The sequence below is a fragment of the Rhea pennata genome, chromosome 5, assembly GCF_028389875.1.
Source record: "Rhea pennata isolate bPtePen1 chromosome 5, bPtePen1.pri, whole genome shotgun sequence".
In the NCBI taxonomy this organism is placed as follows: domain Eukaryota; kingdom Metazoa; phylum Chordata; class Aves; order Rheiformes; family Rheidae; genus Rhea; species Rhea pennata.
The window spans coordinates 5,299,178-5,320,171 of record NC_084667.1 but is presented as its reverse complement, the minus strand read 5'-3'; the positions used below and the strand labels follow the sequence as shown (position 1 = coordinate 5,320,171).

Below are 20,994 nucleotides of genomic sequence, written 5' to 3'. Positions count from 1 at the left end.
GTGCTGAAATAGACCTTGTTACTAGAATCCATGCTTTTACATTCTCTAGCTTAGTTATTGATCAAGATATCCTAGTGTGATGACTGTGGCATGCAAAAGCTTACTTATTAGTAAGCAGAGTTTGAAGCATTTGTTGTTCCTAACTGCTTTTGCAATACTACCACACTTTGAAATCAATATCTTCTGGAACGAATAATGATGTTCTGTTTTCTTTTTGCTGTATTCAAATAAGGAAGAGGGAGAAAATCCCTAGCCTTCAAAAGCTTTGGGTCTAAAACTGACTGACCGAAAAAATGCCTTCTAAGTAAGTTAAGTCTGAAGATAATTAATAACAGTTTCAGCAACAAACTAGCTGAAACCCAACACCACCACTACCTACTGCAAAAAGCAAACTTCTTTTAGTGATTAGCTGTCACTTTACATTTTTCTAACTTACTAGCAATGGTGCTTACATTAGCTTGATACTGCTCCAGAATTACATGGCCTGGAAACTCAGGTTCAGGAACAGCTGCAAACTTCCGAACAACAATTAGCAATGTTTGAAGTCCAGAAAGACGGAGCTGATCACTGTGATCTGTGGCAGCCATAAAAGCCATACGTATCAAGTCAGCTAAATGCAATACCAAAAAGTCATCTGAAGAGAAAATAGAATTTTTTTAAAAAAAATGTTAAATTCAGAAATAGACATAATAATATATTTTATACTATTGCTCTGAACACTTTCAAATTGTATATTTTACCACTAAGATTCCCTGAAAGCATGTTACACACACAATGATCTTATTTGTACCTCCTATATCAGCTGATACGGGCATCTTCCCCTTTGAATGCAAAAACTTTAAAAAAGCATAAATATGTTTCTATATGAGGCAGATTTCCCCCCCCCAAAAAAAAATCTTTGAGGAAAAATCCTTCCAGATAAACATAGAGAGGTACTGAAAAAATGGCATTGTCTTTCTACTGGTAATTATGCAAATTATGGAGAGAAAAAAAAAAATCAGAGTTTTTTTTTCTGTCAGACTTCCAGATACTAAACTATGTTCTTGTAGGCAGGTGCCAGCAATCACTTCTGATTGCCAATGCTTATGCAGAAACAATGGCTCCCCCATGGATATGCCATGGTATTATGACCAAGAAATTGAGAGCAAATGTTGTAGTGACATGACAGTATTTTGGCTAATTAAAATTGCTCCACACCTTAATCAATACAAGCTTCTAATAAGATTTTTTCAGTGGTTGCAAAGAAATGAATTTACGAAGAAATTTCATTAAGATGCCAACATTTATTTTATGCATACTTTGTATTCTATGAAATTCTTTCAGTGTCTAACACATACCTCTTGAATCACGTTGTTTTCTTTCATGAGCCAAAGTTATGTCAAAATGTGCACTGTCTGCATTTTCACATTGGCTGATAATTTTACAAACACACTCTGCAGCAAAAACTCTTGTAGACCAACGTGGGTTACTGAAAGGGTGGGACCTCTCATCACTTGCAGAGGTTAATACAGATGCATCGTCTGCTTTAGCAGTCTCCTCTTCTTGTGTAGTGTCTAATGAAGCTACTGTATTGAAATCTATATTTAAGACACAGGGAAAAATGAAGAAATATAATACTCTTTTACTGTGACTGAAAAACTACAGAAGGACTTGTAAGGAAAGGTCTTTGAAGTGCTCTCTAACCTCCAACTCACTATGACTCCCTTTAGCTTTGGTGTCTTAAAATCATTGCTAGAATTAAAAATAAAATGTAGTAAAACTATCTGCATTTCTTAGATATTACTTGCAACAAGATCAACATCATGAAAGTAAATGGAGAAGAAAGAATGAAATGAAAGAAAAAACAACTTGTGTATATAAATGCGACAGAACAGAAGCTACTAGCTTTTCAAAATATTTTCCTCCTGTACAGCAAGTTAAAAATCCCTCACGATATTCACCACCTTAACTAATTCCACCTGCTCAGGAGATTCGTTATGGTATTACAGGTCTGCGTCATCCCTATCTTTATTAGGGGGGAGGGTCATATTCCTTCTGAACAAAGTAAGTTAAAGGGACCAATGTTTCAATATGGAAGTGTGATATGTTTCATAAGTGTCTAACATTCAAGAAAAAAAGATTACTTCACTGACATATTGTACTGTTGCAGGCTTTGCTTTTATTGTGTTCTCAGCTAGAGTCTATTAGCACTTACCAGCTGATGCAGCAAGAACATCTTTACACAGCTTCAGCCAAAAAGAGAGCTTTTCAACTGCCATTGAAGTAAGCATATGACTCAGAGTCTCTTTGATATCTTGGCACAATCTTTGATCCAATTCTTTGTCCAGCAAACTCAGCAATGCCCCCTCCAGGCCTATTTCTCTGATGTTAACATCTGCTAAGAACAAAGTCTGTGAGCGGAGAGCTGTACATCACAAACCTGCAGTAATGACTACAGAAACCTACAGAAACACTCACAATATCTTGTGAACAACAAGTATGTAGCCTTGAAATACTTCTGAACTGATAACTGCTTTAATGCCATGTCTAAAGCATCTGGGTACAAAGTTTTGAACTTTTAAAGAGCCACATTACCAACAGGAAGGAAGTTTCTCCAGAGGAAAAAAAAAAGAATCTATTGTGAATTTTACAGCACTATCATTGCCATAGCATCTGAGCCCCTGAAAGAAAACTATCTTTGTCCATGTGATTCCTCACACTGACTCCTAAGGTAATTCTAAAATAATGTTTTAACCTGAAAGAGAAGCTGAAATTATTTCCAGCATAGCACAGAAACAGAGACACAGTAATAATCTGTTAAATGAAATGACCAATTTTTATTTGTCCAATAGTACCAATTTTAAAAATCGCCATTTTAATAGAATGGCTATAATCCATCTTTTCTGAAAACTTATAAATGAGCCTGAACTGAAATTCAGAGTAAAATCATTTGTTGCCACCATACTCTCATAAGAGGACTCATAAGGATGAATTAGCAATTATTCTCAGGCCTCACAGCCAAAAAGCAAGAAAAAAAATTCCACAACTTCAGAAAGTTAAAAATGCTAGGGACCCCACCTCAGGGCCTCTTCCCTTAACTGAATCTCCAAAGAGGTCAATAGAAACTTTAGCAAGTTTTGTGCACTTTCCCTCAAATGACAGATTTTTAATTTAAGAGGTGATTTACGTGGGAAAATAAAATTAATTATGTACACACAATCTAAAATCTAAGACTATGAAGTAGTTACCATAGCAGCTAGTGGCTAAATAGATTTATGTTAGTTTAGAACTGCATTGACATTTTCTGATTTAGTAATTCTTACTATCTACGGAACAGGAAAATAATAGTATCTTCATTTTATTGCTAAAAAAGGTTTGGAAGCTTCCAAATTTGGTATCATGTAGAAAACTGAAACAGAAAATATCTTTTTGAGCTAAAGACTCCAAAAAAGACATTGGAAAGTTATTTTCATACTCATAGAAGAGCATGTTCAAAGATCACTAGCAATGTGCCAGACTCCTGGATCTCAAAATTTCCATATGTTACCTGGAGTAAAATCTTCTCGGCTCTCTTTAACTAAAGCAACAGCATATTCTGATACCTCAGCAGCTTCTCTTTGCACAAGTTGACGCAAACAGCCTACCACTGCACGTCTCAGTAGTAAGTACGAGCTACAGAGATTCACCTGAAACACGCAAACAGAAAGAATAAGATGGCTGACAAACCTTTCTAGGAGTAACTTGGTACAGTTAATTATTAAACCAATTGACCAATTAAATTAATTGACCAATTAGTTATTAAACACACTGTGAAGTCAGTAAGCATGTTATCGATGCTGTTTTTGCTCGGCTTTTAAAATTATTTTTAAGTCCTGAACGAAAACTTTTGCAACTACCATCACCAATTTTATGATATCAGTACTTCTAGCATTTTCTCACCAAAGGTAAATTACAAGACTGGTCCAAGGCCAGATCCAACTCCCACTTATGTCAGTAGAAAGACCCCCATTAGTTCCAATGACAGCTGGATCATGTTCTCAGCAGACAACTATTAAATCTATTCTCTGACTACAGGGTATATATAATAGCTTTGAAAACTTAGCGCATGAAAACATATTCGTATCATCATCATATGCAACTAGGGAAACGCTGATGTAATCAAGGGTGAAACAGACAACCAGGCTTTAATAATTCTGAACTCCATGCATGAAAGTAAGTTTGTAAGAAATGGCAAAGAGAACACTGCCACGATTAAGTATTGTATAGACAGATGACATTAAATTATGTCTTAGAGAAGGTAAGAGAGATTTACTGATGAATATGTTACACTGAGACAAGTCAGCTCTCCTGAGCAGTTTCTAGCAAAAAAGTTTATAATATCATTGTATTTCATCATCATCAGGCCAGGATCTGTCTTTTATATTGATAAAAACAAAATAATGCATTACTTATTACAGGAATAAAAAAAAGTACTTTAAAAAACCCCCATAGCCACAAGGCTTTTTATTAGGTGGAGGTTTCTGTATTTTTTGGAGGGGACAAGAGGGCTTGCTTTTAATTTTAAGTACATTTTGAAAGGGGTCCCAAGATACAATGAATCAGCTGTGCAGCCAAGAAGAATAACTACACCAATATTAATGCAATTTAAATTAGATTATCATCAGTTTGGAGTAAGCCATCAAAATAAAGATGTATCTAACTGAAAAAAAGTTATCCTTTATAACTAATTAGTTGTGTACCCTTAGCTGCCACCATCACTAGGACAGAGCTGAGTGTCTGCTGCAGGAAAAACCTCCAGTGAGACACGCTCCTCATTTGTCAGTGAAAGGTCAATACATGTTAGTCAAAATGAGATTCAAAATAACAAGTTAAGGACATAAAGAATAAGTGAAGAATTTCCGCTTTGTTACATTAATAGAACTAAGTTGTGTCTTCTGAATTTTTATACATGCACGTGAATCTGTAGGACTTAGAATTATACATTTTGTACACACAAAGATACACTCTTCGCATAATACTTTAAGAAACCTCACTCAATTAGTATGTCTGCAAGATACTTTAATTGAAACTTTAAAAACAAAGAGGCTTTTAATATAACGTCTATTCAAGCAGGCTACATACTCTACTGCAAGTTGGACATGCATAAGTTGCATGCTCGTTTTTAATAGGGGAAACCAGAGGACCTGAATCAGGCCACTGGACAATGTAAAATGCACATTTTTCATAGCTCTCATTCTCCCATATTTTAAGTAGGGCATAGGACCAAGACACAAACACAAAATGCAAGCATCACATACAAACTTAAACAAACAGCTCCCTTTCTGCACTGAATATGTTAAAATCAAAATGATGGCTAAAGAAGCACAAGTGAGATGTATGCGTGCCATCTGCAGAAAGTTAGGAAGGGTCTGGTTAGAATGAGAATCAACTGAATGTCACTTGACATGCTTAAAAGAATTTACATTAAAAATGGTGAAAAGGAAGAGATAAAAGATGAAATAAAAAACAACACTGCAAACTGCTGAAGTTCTTAGGATTAACAAGGCACGGGGACCTACCAACACAGAATTATCCAACAAGATCTCCTGCACAAAAACAAATGACAAACCAGTCACGACAAAACCAAAATATAAATACCACAGTGATACTAACCACACAAGGAGACCACTACATGTAAATTCAGCGTATATAAAATTCAGAATCTTATCTCAAACACACCGAAAACCTAATTTGCTTAGTTCAGTTATTTTACATTTAATGTCAAACATCCTTAAATTGCAAGCCAGCTGCCCATAAAATTAGTACTTAAAATAAATTGCATCAACAAGACAACAGCTTAGTCTAGTTATTAACAATGTATACAGTATTGTGTTGCAAAAATGTCTTTAATGTCTTGCAGCTGAAAGCTGGAGTATTTATTACATTGTAAGCTTACACAGATAAACTCCCTAGAAGTCTGCATTCACAGAAGTTAGCTTTAGAGTTTGTTAGATACAAGTGAAAGCATTTGATTTCTATTCCTCTTGAGCCAAGAATTTAATTGACAGATAGGACAAGTATTACTCTGTTAGATGCAAAATCTAACCAACTGACAAAAAAGCAATACAGTAAGAAGCTGAAAAAGGGAAACTAGATAATGACAGGCACACATACACAGTAAAAAACAAACAAAATAAAGCCTGTGAAGGCTGTGAAAGGTCTTTGTACATTCATATTGAAGATTTTATCTCATTCATGTTTCTATGGAGAGAAGATGACAAGATCCAAAGATTCTTTGCCTTTCCTGTTTTCCTACCTTAAATAAATAAAGAAAGTAATGAGAAGTATTAACAGTACTTAGTATCTAGCTCTTCATACTGTACTTCCTCTTAAGACTTCAAGATGCCTTATACAAAGGACAGTCACATCTGTTTTCCACATGCAGAAATTTAAACCCATGGAGAAACCTGTGAAATTTAAATCCTCGCTCTCCATGGAAAATGACCTGCTGAGGGTCACCCGCCAGGCCAACAACAGTCAGGAGCAAATTTCAAATCTCTAGTCCATCGCAATGGTTTATTCTGCTTCCCTATCAAGATAGTGATTTAGTAGGTAGAAACTGTGCAGACTGACACTGATTTTTTGCATGCAGAGGTCTGCTTAACCATGATCTTCTCACAGACCTGCAAAGCACACATTCATTCAAAACTTGTTAATTTATGACATTCCTGAGTGACATATTGATGTTTACTGAATTGTAAGCACCTAAAACATTGCCCTTAGTTCTGTAACAAGCTCTTTAAAATTAGAAGAGTTCATCCATGTAAGGCTGCTGACTTTCACAGTCTTCCCCTGTGAAGCTCATTGTAGTTTTAGGATGAAGTGAATACGCACACACCCAAGCCATGAACCATGCTTTTCTTTATGTACTTTATTAAAATAATGATTAAATTGCTAAACTAAAGTACTTTATGAAATACTTTGACACAATTTGTAAAAATAAGAAAAAACACAAATATCATATAGACAGAAGATCTTGTCACAAATTATTAACTACTTGTTATAAGTTAGAGAGATCACACTGTACATGGAAGCAGACTGTAAAATCCATGGACTTATAGTGATCCAAATGCTAATGCAACAACTGAGCAAGCAGATGACTCATACGATCTGTAGTGACTACATCAATGTATGAAAAAACTTTATTTTACCCAGAGAAGAGAAAATCATGGCTGGGAATACTGTAGAAGAAGCAACACTTCAGATGAGTTCCAGTTCTTCCACAACTAATATGTGCATGTATAACAATTTGGGGCTCAAAGAGCTTCTCTTTTGATTTTTCCTTCTCTTCTGCCCCCAATTTATGGAGAGGAAAAAAACTAGGCAGCATAAAATAGATGTTAGAAATCCAGCACAAGTTGTGATGGATAGTGCATCCTACCAGACAGTTGGCCTGAATAAGAGCAGAATATACTTTGAAGAAGCTCAGAAGAACAAAAGTCTTGCAGAATATGCTCTTGTAAAGGGGAATCAGAAATTGAGGAAAAGGAAGGAAAACACTGAAAAAGTAAAGAATACTTGCCTGTAAAGAATACCTGCCCATAAAGGGATGTGAAACATCTTACTCTACATTATGATCAGTTTAAGATGGTTTAAGAAATGGTTTAAGAAATGCCTGCATTTTTTAAATGTTTCTGGATAAAATATTTTAAAATATAAGGGTATAGATCAGTAAACATATACTTACACATAAGCAGCTTACAAGGCTAGACAAGTTGACGTGTCGAGGAGCAAACATGTGAAGCTGCTGAAGGCAAGAGATGGCTTCAGCCTGAACAAGACAGTCAGGATTATCTTGCATCACTGCACAGCCCAGGAGACAGGAGGTTCTTAATGCTGAAACTGTTGTACTGCTGCCTATATCCAGAAGAAATATAATTTTTTAACATAACTTTTCTTTCAAAACATGATAACCTGCCTTTTTCTCCAAGCCAGTCGCATCTCATCCTCCTGAAGGATACTACACTGTTCAGTGTCTGCATTATACTCTGATACCAATAAGGGTCACACAGCTCTGCGGAAATTCCAGTATTCAGGTATCGAAAGTTTAATCTAAATGCATGATTTTAGGTGGCCACATCTTAAATGTCTACATCATCAGTAAAACATATATTAGTTCCTAACTCTTGAAATACATACAAATTTTGTTTTCAGGCTAAAAATAAGAACTGTCAGGCCAAGTAAAAGCTTGGAGAACTAGCTTAAGCAAAGGAAAATATGTCAAAAGGAAACACTTTTTTGGAAAACTAGCAGTCATGCCATCTTGCCTGCAGGAATTCATAACCTAAAAAATATCAGCTTATGATAAGGAAAAAAACCTAACACACATTTATTCATAAAAATTCAATTACACATTCAAACAACATTTCTAAATCAAACAAAATTGACACTATTGTATATTGCATACCTTGCAACTCAGGACCCAGGGTGGTAATAAGAGCATTTAAACAGCGACCAAGGCTTTGATGAACTTCAGTGTAAGCAGGAGGCACAGTCAACAACAACATAAGAACAAGGGATAAGGTAGGTTCCACATGCACATGAAACAAGGGACCTGCTAAATCTATTGTCAGTGACAGAGAGTGTAGTGCCCATGCCTGTAAAAAAAGACATGAAGTCATGTAGTGTCTGCAAGAAATAAAATCATTTAAAAAAATCTGATTTCATCTCAAATGAAACTCAAAATATAAGTGTAACTAACAGTCCGAGTTTCCAAAGGGACATCTAGAGAGGCTATAAATAAAACCTTAAAGAACATGGGGCTTTATAAGCCATTTTGATAAATATTTTAAGAGAAAGTCCATGTTCTCTGCAAATAAAGAACTATTCTAAATTTGATATTGTTAATTTCCAGAAAAAAAGAATAAATTTAATAGTGTAGTATTATTTCTCAAATGTTGTTTCTAAAATTTCTTATTGTTCCATGTGCAAGAACAATAGAATAGTAAAATATGAGTGTCTGAAACAACCTTTTAGTTTAGTTTTTCTATTTTATTTTATTTTGTACCAATACCCCTATCTGTTTTATGTAAACATGCAGTGCTCCTCTGTGCAAAGATAAAGTAAAGCTTAAAAAAATCCTTTAAATTAAGAATTAGACAATTACATGAAATGTACTCAATGCATGTTAAAGCTATTCTTATAGGTAACAATCTTGGCCAAGGAGAAATCATTTGAATTAATCTTCAAAACATCTTGTTTTATTCAAGGAAGTATTGACCAAGTTCTACAGCATTCAGGCTACAAACCCCTGTTATTTACTGCACACCCCCTTCAAGGAAAAACTCTGTGAAGCAGACATCCTAGTAGAGACTAGAAAAGAAAAACGGACATCTAGTCACGCTCAAAAGACAGGGGAACATGAAATTAAACAATTCCTAAGACATCATAAACTTCATTTTTCAAGCCAACATATCTCAGCCTCTTCAGTCCCATTTATCATAAATTAAGAGTCTTTCACATCTCATCATAGTTCTTGCTTGGAAGGCAGATTTTGAGCTGAGGCTATGGTTTCCATCTCTTTTGCTGCTCCAGCCATCACCTGGGATGTATGGCTAACATGTTAAGAAGCGTTACTCTTAGAAGAAAGAAGAACTTTACTCCAGAATATACAGTTTACAGTTAATTTGTAACATGACACTTACCTGTACATCAGGAGAAGTACTGTCCTGAGACAAAGTATATAGGATTCCAACACATGCATTCAGGTGCTGAATAGAACCTATTCCTCCTAGGTATCTGTACAGACATCCCAAAGCCAAAGAATGACCTGTTCTTGACACCACATCCCTAGCAGATTTTAGCCTATTAATTATAAGGGGGGGGGGGAAGCTGTTAGTGTAATCAACAATGCTGGTACTATATAATAAACATATTTTCAAAAGAAATATCTGGTATACAATCAACAAAATAATTTACTCGACATTGCTATATTGCCAAAAATGTATGTTCATTCACCTCTGAAAGAAGCACCAATAAAATAAAATAAAATAAAAATATTTAATAGACATAGCTAGAACAGCAACCAATTTAATTTATTCAGATATCTACATGCTTACTTAAACAGTCTTCTTAAACAGAAGCAACACCAAGAACTACATGCAGATGTCTGGCAGTTAGGTTAATTCTTCTTTAAACTTTTATTTAAATTGTCATCCTGTATCTGTATTGATCAGATAGATTACCCAAACATTTTTATAAACTCAAACAGAAACTTAACTATACTTTTTTTGAACTTACTTGTCAAAACTAACTTGTGCTAATCCAGCAGTAAAGGCACTGTCAGAAACCACCTGTGCCAACCTGGCCAAACACTCTGCAGCAGCACATCTTAGGAGAGGATTATTGCTTTCCAAGGCACCCATTACTAATGTCAGGGCAGATCTTCTAACTTCTTCTGGACTTAAGCTTCCCTTGCAGCTAGCCAAATGCTAAAAATAGACATTAAATATATTAAACAGCAAGACAGTAGGGCAGTCAGAACATTTTTTTCTTTCAGTCATATAAGATTATAAGACCTGCCTATAAGGAATTTGATTTTCTTCCTCTCTTACCTGAAGAATTCCTCATTTTTATTCACTGTTTTGAGATTTGGAAGTATAACACCAGAAGACTGCACATCATATTACAATATTATATCAACATTATGCTTTTAAAAAAAATATAGCTAGATAGCTAGATTGCAATAGTATACAATAAATCAAGACACTAGCAGGAAATTCAGGAATAATATCAAGGAGAAACCCAATGAAAACAGAATAATGACATAAACAAAAGCTCCAGTCAAAAAAAAAAGAGCATGAGCACGACCTACAGCAGTTATCTGGATTGCATATTAAATATGTTACAGATAAACATACAGCTAGATCTGTATAGAGGCATCTAGCAACGAGTATTATTATATTCTTAATTAGTATCTATATACACTAACTAGTATATATTAATATAACTATATATTGAGGATTATAATATTACATATTATTACCTAGGTTTGATGCCATACAAACGTGACTGCAATCCCTTCAAGGCTAGCTCAAGTCTAGGCACTCTGCAGGTATTCTTACGCAGAACAGAGCTAATAAGCTTCACAGATAGAGCCATCCCCATTCAGGGAGCCTAGAACTATACTCAGACACAGTAGTTCTGGAACAGAGGAGTTAGCTTCAGGTAGGGATGTCTTAGGTTCCTGCAGAGTTTGTCTGCACTGCGGTCCTTACTGCTCTATCAGTCCAGGCATACTGCATGAATACATTGCTTCAATACGGGTTCAGCACTACTACCAAGCTACTGACTCTTCATGGAACCCACTGCACTTGGGGGAGCAGTGCGAGGGGAGTTCCAAGAGGGAAACTAGTCTAAGCATCTGAGCTAGTCACTGGGTGTGAGCCTACTGATACAATCTGACTATAAATGAACCCAGGAAGACCTGGCACATACTTCCCAAGAGACTTGGCAGTATCAATGTTATCTGAGATCTTCCATTCTCCTAAACATTGTAGGTTTTTGCTCTTCCAGATCATGGAGAGCTGCGTGTACATCTCTGTACTCTATAGAGTGTTCAGATCCTAGAATTTTATTTGATACTTAAGAAAGTCATCCACTTATCACCACTATGCTAGTCACTTCAGAGCTACTATAATCAATTTTATCAGCATTCTAGCAAAAAATACTAAAAAATGCCTACATTACAGACATATAAAGGAAGATGAAAAGCAGAAAACACCCTAGTATGGTGAATCTAAAGGTTTACTACATAAAAAACAGCACTCATAAGTAGCAAATTAACTACAAAATATTATAACATCATAAAGAGCAATTACATTTCATTTGGTTCTCCCCCCTCTCTCCTTTAAAATTTTCTTTTGGTAGTGGAAAATGTGTTACAGTCCAGCAGCTGAGCAACAATGTTTCCACCAATGTCTGGGCATTAAAGGAACTACATGGAATATTTTGTTCAGCTTAATTGCATTTCAGCCTTTGCTTAATCTCCCATTTTAGAGCTAGACAATAGGAAACATTATGTACAGAGACTTATGTATAGAGACTTAAGTGAAACGTAGACGATCTGATTATGGCTTTGAGTGTTATTGACAAATCAAGCGTACGAATCAAAAATAAAATAGTAAGATGAAATTATTTCAGATAACTACAATCTCCATTTTCAAGTGTCTCTGAGAGCCACTTGAAGGTCAACCATAGTGAGGCACTGAAAAGAGTATTTTCCTCCTGCAAAAGAAAGTCAAAACTGGACTGAGGAGGGAATAAAAAGACAAAATGAAAAGGTCTTGTCTGTTATGAAAATATTTTATCTTAGTCTGAAGAAAGCCAAAGAAGGGAAGAATGAAACTACAGGTGAACCGAGGAAAAAAAAAAGGAATAAAGCATCAGGAAAAAGTGAAAAATGGCATGTAATTACAAGACTACTTTTAAAAAAACCCACTAATTTAATTTCTGCAGTAAGAAATATGAAAGACAGCAATACAGACAGAAATGATACAAACAGAACTCTCCTCTTTGAATTACACTAGCATGGATTCTAGTATACTATAGTGTACTAGAAAGGGTTTTCTTCACTCTTTACTATTTAAAAGAAATAAAAAAATTAACTGTGCCTCTTGAGCACTTTAGAAATCATAATGTTACAAATAAATACTAGCACAGAAGACACTAAGACTGATCCTCACCCTGACTGGTAAACTAAGAACTTCTCTACACAGACACATAATTGAACCAACAAATGCCATGTTGTAATAACAGTCAAAATTTTATGGAGAGAGGCAAAGTGACAGGCAAAAATCAGAGCAGCAAAGACAGCAAAAGAGATTGAGCAAGAGTGAGGAGCAGCGAGAGAGGGTAAGAATAAGGCAGGAGATTTACCTTTAAGGAAGTAGAAAAGGCCGACAGAACATTTAGTTGTACTATTTGTTGCCGTGACCCTTTCGTTTGTTTTATGGAATCCAACAACTGTTCTAACACTTGAAGCCTTAAATAAAAAACAGAACAAAACAAAATTAAAAAGAGAGGAAAACAAATCAAGCTTTTTAATCATATTTTATAACACATAAATTCTTTATATTATAGAAACAGAGGTGGAATAAATAAATTACCTAAAGTTCAAGCATATTCCTTCATGTGGTCTAACTCTGTCTCTTCTTTGTATTTCATATCAGAATAGATAATTACTTCAGGAACATGGATTTTTTGACTTCGTTTCCTTACAACATATGTACTCACAGATACTCGCTCATATTACAATAACATATTTTATGCTATGATAAGAAGTGTATCTGGGAATAACGGAAATGATGCATTTTGGCTAATGGATGAGAAAGGAGGACAGAAAAGGATTAAAAAAAAAAAGTAATTATCTGCAATCAGTTGAGATCTTGAGAAATCAGCGAAGGAAAAAAGAAAGCCAGCAACCCAATGACAGTAGAGGCAGAAAGGCCAGACAGACAGACGGAAAGCAAAAAATGAGTAAACAGTGAAGAGAGCAAAAGTAACAAAGTGAAAGACAGAAGAAAATATTATAATGCATGCAGCAGTTATATTGGCAGACATGCATGTATAAAAGCAGCTGCCTTGCTACTGCATTAAACAAAACGCAAAAAAGTGACACCGTAACATTCTAGGTACTGAGGATATTAAGAGTCAGGATTCGTGCTTAGCGCTCATCCCTTGCACGAAATTACAAAAGCTTCTCCACCTGACAATCTGAGCATTACCTGTAATTAGCTTTGAAAATATAAAGCTGTGTATAATTTTAAAATAATTGCTTTGCTGTAATTCTACATTTGAAAAAATGTAGAATCACTTACAGTATGCAAACATCTTGATGGATTTCATGCCTCAACAGTATACCTATAAACATGATACAACCAAAATGTTTGGCAGGAAAAACAGATAAATGAAAAAAAAGCAACAGAATTCTGTGATGCCTTTAAGCACTCTATACCCTGACAGGACTGTGTTAAGACCCACAATCTTGTTTCTTCACATCAATTTTTTATGCAGAATGAGACAAGATAAAGGTGTAATTTTACTGCAACTTCCTACTTTTTTTCACCTTTGGTTCTAAGTCATTTAGTAATTATGCAGTAAGCACTTTAATAATTATGTAACATCTCATAAGGTAATGTTTATATTGATCTGGATAGGGAAAAACCCAAACATTTTTCTTGGTCAATAAAGCTTACCACAATGACTGTAAACTTTTACTAAGTGTGCCTTTTCACTGTCAGTGACTTTAAACAGAAAGTTTGATAATTTGTTAGTCCGAACTATATTATTCATACAGTTTACAGAATTTACCTTTGTGAGTCAGGATTTATTTTTCAGAATTGTTTTACTCTTTGTTCAGTTTCAAATATTCTGAGCCTCTTAGAACAATTTCAAATACACTGATTGTCTTTTAGCATCCCCAAGTTCCCCAACAATTAAAGTTACTACTTTACCTTTGAGATTCTGCTATATGGGAAAATATAACTCCAAAAAGACGAGTTGCTGCACTGATAACAGACAACACAGGAGGTAGAGGCTTAGGCACTGAATCACCTTTTGCAACTTTCTCATAAATTGAGTAAGGGTCATACTCTAGGCTGCCTCCAGCCATGCTGTTACCTAAGAGGAGCTGCAAGAGGGATAAAAATGATAGTCATATTTTGACCAAGTCTTTAACCAACACTGACCCAAATAACAAGAATTGTATGAAAATATAGTATCACCATTATACTAGATCAGGAACTACCTGCTCTTCAATATATCGATGGTCAGTCTCCTGCAGTAATGGTCCAAGTAAAAGAAGATCATTCACATGACAAAGCGGTGGAAGCAAGAATGCAGAGGCATCAATCTGGCTATCTGGAACAGTTAAGTCAGCTACCAGCTCTTTTAGAACAGTAGAGAAGCTTCCTTCAAATTAAAGGGGAAAATATGCATAATTTTCAGTTATTTTCTTGCCATGTACAACTTTGGTGCCCGAACAAGACATTTATACAAGACATTTATACTAAAATTGCAACATCCATCTAATATTTTTCTAAGGTCTTCAAATAGTTAATAGATGAAGAATACTCTCTTCTTGCAAAGAAGCACCATGTAAGATAGGCAAACTAAGGACATACAGCAATTGAGAAGCTGAAAATCAGTGGCATTTACCTTTAGAGAAGGCATAATGCCATAAAACTGTTAATATAGTTATTTAGTGACAGTTAAGATTTAAATGGAAGAGGAAGGGCAAATAGAAGAAACATATTTCATCTACAAATTTTCTGAAAATTAATGCTGTGGAAAGTATTACATTATCACACAGGACACTTGCATTTGGCAAGTAGACTTAATTTAAACATTCACTAGTTTGATAACTATCCAAAAGCTGCACAATATACTCTCCTATCTCAGGAGTTTGCCCTCAGCAAATAAATATGAAGAATTTACTGTAGATTACATGATGATACTTCAAACTTTCAAGTATTTTTGTACATAAAATTTCAGACAAAGTTCAATATCATTATGCATAAACAATAACATTAGGCATTCAGAGTCAGACTATTTTAGGTTACTAAAATAGTTCCTGCAATGACCTTTAAAGCAGAGCCCATATTCTAGTGCTGAACCATGTAAGTGCTGAGAAAGATCTGGCTTTAAGTCATTCTGTTGAAAAACACTGCAGAACTGACCTTAAAGATACATCTTATATACTCTTTATACAAAAATTACACACAAATTTACCTCCGGGGCATTAGAACTGCAAAGTTAAATCCTGAAGAGTTAGGAAATGCCAACATTAAGGCATCTTAAGTCCACGTATCCAGTTCTTTGCATTCAGTTTCTTATTACATAATCACACCATTATCCATTAGCACTGAAGTTGCCTATACATTTTCAGCTCACAGAGGTTCCAAAACATGGGATGACACAATTGCCAGCACAGGTCATGAGCACAAGTACAGTCATTTGTGTAAATGTAATGGATTACAACTAGTAGCAGTAGTAAACTATTTTACCCTACCCGTATTACTGAATGCTATGAGAAAGTTGACTTTTTCTTATTTTTTCTTTTTTGTTTTTTCCTTTTTCCCATTTTTGCCCCCTTCAGCATCTCTCTTCTGCAGGCTTCCACTGCTTTGCCTGCCTTTGTTCCTTAGTTTCTGTCTCCTGCTTCTTTTAACCTCTATGCTAAATAGCAAGTATATCATTTTTTCCAAAAAGCTTAACTCAAACCACCTAAATATTAAAGATCAACACTATCAAATATATTCAGAGATACAGACACTGTAGAAAATGAATATTCAGCATTAAAAAAAAAAACACAACAACTAAACCTTGCTTTTTTCATGACTTGTTATAGATCACAAAGCAAAAATAAAATTTGAAAAATCCCCCTTCTATGAAAATAGTTTTTCATATCACATCTACGATACTCCACATTTTTTAACCAGATTAGTTTTAACCAGATAAAAGTTTATTTTAGTTTCACAGTCACGTGGCCATTCTCAGTACTTCAAATAATATTATCTCAGGGCAAAGTAGTTCAAAATTTTGAGCCTGAATGCTGTTCCAGCATTCTAACTATTCATCTTTGTTCTGCTAAGAAAGAGAATTCAGTGCTTCAGTGGAACAGTGGAACACAGCAAGCACAAAAAGCTGAAGAATGCAAGTACCCTAATGAGTTGTCTGACAGAAATAATTAATTTTCTATCACAGAAAATGGCAACAAATCTAATGAACAAATTCAAACTACTGAAATGATCTGTGTGAAACTTTATAAATTAGATATAACAACTAATATTTTTATATTAACTCAGGAAATAAATGTTTTGGCCTCACAAATATGAGCACATCACCATCCAAAACTAATGACACATGAGAAAATGATCGAGTATGAATCATCACCTTAGAAACACTACCAACTTACACCAGCTTAAAAACTTCATACTAAAAACTTCAAACTTCATCAGCTAAGCTGCAAAGATTGACCATTTGCATATGAAAAAATAGCAGCTGAAACATGCTAGATATATTTCACTGATACTCAAGTTAAATTAATATGTTTTTCTCATATTTGACCTTGCTAAAATCATGTGAAAAATTAGCTACTGCTCACTGATGCACACTCACTGTAAGCCTTCACAACTCTGCTGTTTGAGCAAATGCTGATTTTGCTGATGACAGAAGACAGCCAGAGAAACACCACAGAGGCAGAAAGAGAGCAGGAAAGGACCAGGCAGAACATAAGCAAGTCCTAAGATCATGGACCTCAGAAATCTAAAGGTTAAGAAAGAGGCTTGGAGCTACGAATAAAGAATCTGCTTCCTACTGTTTGGTTTGTTGGGTACTTTGTTTTGTTCCCCTTGTGCTCAAGAAAGCTGTCATTGTACTCTTTGCAAATACTTAACACTGTCCTAGTATTTGACCCCATCATAAGTTTTCTCAAAAGGAAACTCTAGGTTGCTAGACTCTGGCTAATTACCTGGATTGAAGAAAAGGAAAAGAAGAATCCATGAATTTGCCAAAGTTCCTCATTCACTATTTGAACTCATTTGTTTGTCTGAGCCATAAAAAATGTGCTTGGCTGTGCAATACAAGAATGCATCTACTATTCTTCCTTGTGATAATGACTAAAACTAGACACAGAAAAAAAAAAAAGCATCAAGGGTTCCATAATCATAAGTTATTTGAGAAAACAGTATTTCAAAAAAATCCTAATATTTACAGCAACATTTAATTTCTCCATGAAGTTGTCATTATTGAAAATATATGGGAAAGAAAGATATGCCTTCTAAGCTTTACCTTAAAAACTTGCTTGGCATTTATGCACAATGCACAGTTACATGGGGCTAAGTACATAAAGGACCTTGAAAATAAATTTTGTATCTATATTCATTCCCATTCTTTCCCGTTTCATACTGCTGTATTGCAAATGGGTGAGCAACTCTGAAACTATATTTCTCAAAGAGAATTACTTCTGCGTTTTCATTCTATACCTGCTCAAGACATATGAGCTTTCGAGGCTATTTACAAAGCTTTCAGCAATGTTACTGCCTATTTATAAAAAGTATTTGAAGGCTTTTTCTTCATTGGTTTTGGATTGCAACACGCTCAGCTAGGACATTGCTCTCACAAGACTCAGACATAACAGGTCACACTGCAAAACACTGTCCATTTTTCATTATAGTTATACTATATGCAAAAATCCAAAATAAACAAAAGCTCAAAAACCAGGTATTTATATTCTACAAAACTTTGCTCTTGTAATAAAAGAACAAAAGTAATAACTTGCTGTGAGGGATGGAGGTGTCATTTTCTGTCTTCCAAATTCATCTCACAATTGAATATTATATACTATGCTTCAAGCGTTACATTCAGACTTCTAATATGATAACGGCTTTAAGGCAAAGAACATAGGAATTTGCTCCTCTGAAGATCCCCTTAGTTATTACCACTAGATGGAGCAGATTGAGTAAGGATGTCCTCCATGATAAGGAGGACACAGCCAGTTCAGTGGCTGGATGGCCTACATTCTCTGTCCTGATGAAACACCCTGTAATTCTCTTTAAGAATGTCAAACACTGGTTCCTTCTTTCAGTCTATATAATGTTCTATGGCAAACTAAATTCAGATGACAACTTAAAGACAACAAAAGTATTTAAGGTTTGGTTCATATGTTAGTCCAACTGTAGCACATACTTGACTGGATTAGATGGATTTCAAATACTGCCAAATATGTTCAAAGTAAGTCAATTCTTCAAATAATTTATAATTGCAAGGTTGTCCATTTTCAAGCTTCAACTAGAAATAGTGGGGGAGGCCAAAAGCACCAGTTTATTCAAAACCACACTGATTTCACTACAATTGCATCAAATCTAAATAGAGGGAATAAAGCTTGTGTTAAAAGCAAAACTAAATCCTACTAGCTTAAATATGTTGAAGAAAAACTTACAAATGAGCTCATGGTATTTTTAGTAGGTATTTCGTTGTAAGAAAATACATACCTTCGTAAGTCTTTGGAGGTAATACTGCCAGTAATTCATAAAGTTTATGTCTGTAAATTGTTGATGATGATTTCAAAGTATTACCATATAATTTATATATTGAAGAGAGCCTTAAAATATAAAAAACACATAGAAAGAGATTAAGCATTATGGAACACTCCGGTTTCACTTGTACCAAACTCTACTGAATACTTTTAAGCCTATGCTTATCATAACTACAATTCCGGTTTGCATTACCAACAGCAGAAACAAAACAATTTATATTCATATTCTCTGACAGAATCTCTCTGTTGTCCATTCTCAGTCCTTACTGTTACTGAAAACTAGAGAAATAAATAAGCTTTTTTATTGCATTTGATTGTACCAATATTTATGAAAATTAACTTTATTTGGAAATATCTCTGAGTTAGAGTTTATAGCCCAAATACATTATATCACTATATACTCCAAAGTGAGGAAATGTTTAAATAGCACATCTGCTCCCAAAACCTTTCCAGATTAGCTGTCAATCTAAGTACAAAAAAGACCATCTAGAAAACTTTTTGCCCCAGTATAATCTTGAACCGTGTTTTTTTATTTTAGAAAAACTAACTATACACATATTAATCAAATATACTATTAATATTATATATAATATAAATCAAAACAAAGAAGCAAAATAAAGACATAACTTATCAAAAGCATAACATAATTTCTTCTCTAGTTTCTTAACATTATACTGGAATCTGCAAAACACAGTGTTACACTAGCTAATGCCTAGAGGAAGTTCAGTTATACAGCTGAATTCTATAATACTGTACTTTGGAAAGACAGTTCTTCAGACAATTCATTAAATCAAAAATACAAGAAGATTGTTCTGTAGGTTTTCAAAACTAGAATCTCATTTTACGTTTTGATGTACTTACTGTGTCAGTAAATCAACAGCACTTGGGAGAGGAGGAAGCAGTCTCTGAACAACTTCATCCGTAAGAAGACCAGCACAGTGGGAAACAAAGCTTTTGATAGCTAAAAACGGAATTGGATTACAACTCAGTTAGAATCAGAAGAGATTCTAATTAGATGTATTCTAATCAGATGAGATCAGAATGGGAAATTACACCTTTACCTAATCATTTAAAATAGAAGAAAAATATAGAAAAAAAGAGCATTTTGACTAATATTTTAAGAAACTAGATAAAATATTGAATGAAAAAAAATTATTTATAGATGAATTGTTTTGGTGTCTCAGTTTGGATGTTAGTACCTTGACTTCTAATTGAATACATCAATGCAAGCATTTCTTGCTGTGTTACCAACTGATTCATGGGAGATAACTCCATGGTATTCAGTGGAGGGGAGGGGGAAAGAGGTATGATGACTAGATGACTTGTGATGACTACACAACCTGCTGCTTTACTTATTAGTTTTTCCTTTGAACTTAGCTTAATTACTGTGCTGCAAGAAACAATTCGTTTGTACTCAAGTATTTTTCATTATTTACAGAAAATTAAACTTGACTTAGTATTTTAAAATGCATGCAGAGAGTATACAGTCCTATTTCCAAAAATGACATATATTTAAAGGTTAACTCTTTAGGTTACTTTAAAAAAATGAAACTACTATTTAATTCCACACCTTCAAATAGATTTTAATAGTGAAAGAAGTATGATCACTATCCTGGAGCTCATATTTCTGTGACGCAAAGGATCCTTTAGTATTTGAAGATTACTGGAATAGTCTCTTGGAAACCCAAATTCCCTCTACTTCACAATGAAAAATCGTAACCTACTAGAGAGTAGCCAAGCAGACAGTACTGTCTACTGGCTGAGATTTGCAACCTCCTTATTGGATTTTCTACCTGATTCTTCTCAGCCTGGCAAAAGTGTGTGATTCATCCCCTAATTCTATTCTGTTTACAGAAAATCAGCTATTAGGAAACAGAACTGTTATTTACCAAATACAGCAGACTGTATAAACAACAGACCAACAGTTTTAGACCCTCAAA

At 34.7% G+C, this 20,994-nt stretch overlaps 1 protein-coding gene across 9 annotated transcripts in view; it reads right to left on the bottom strand.

Moving 5' to 3' along the window:
• Window positions 1-20,994, bottom strand: part of HEATR5A (HEAT repeat containing 5A) — a 71,573-nt gene that overhangs the window by 20,097 nt on the left and 30,482 nt on the right. For 8 of the 9 annotated variants that reach the window (XM_062577906.1, XM_062577910.1, XM_062577908.1 and 5 more), the window contains 14 exons: window positions 19,916-20,015; window positions 19,011-19,120; window positions 14,765-14,928; window positions 14,472-14,647; window positions 12,895-13,000; window positions 10,258-10,448; window positions 9,663-9,822; window positions 8,426-8,615; window positions 7,706-7,875; window positions 5,538-5,564; window positions 3,527-3,665; window positions 2,195-2,374; window positions 1,338-1,577; window positions 453-634 (listed from right to left, as the gene is read on the bottom strand). In XM_062577906.1, coding sequence (XP_062433890.1) covers window positions 453-634; window positions 1,338-1,577; window positions 2,195-2,374; window positions 3,527-3,665; window positions 5,538-5,564; window positions 7,706-7,875; window positions 8,426-8,615; window positions 9,663-9,822; window positions 10,258-10,448; window positions 12,895-13,000; window positions 14,472-14,647; window positions 14,765-14,928; window positions 19,011-19,120; window positions 19,916-20,015 — 2,135 coding nt within the window. The remainder of the gene's footprint in view (window positions 1-452; window positions 635-1,337; window positions 1,578-2,194; window positions 2,375-3,526; window positions 3,666-5,537; window positions 5,565-7,705; window positions 7,876-8,425; window positions 8,616-9,662; window positions 9,823-10,257; window positions 10,449-12,894; window positions 13,001-14,471; window positions 14,648-14,764; window positions 14,929-19,010; window positions 19,121-19,915; window positions 20,016-20,994) is intronic. The other variant, XM_062577911.1, reaches the window with a different exon arrangement.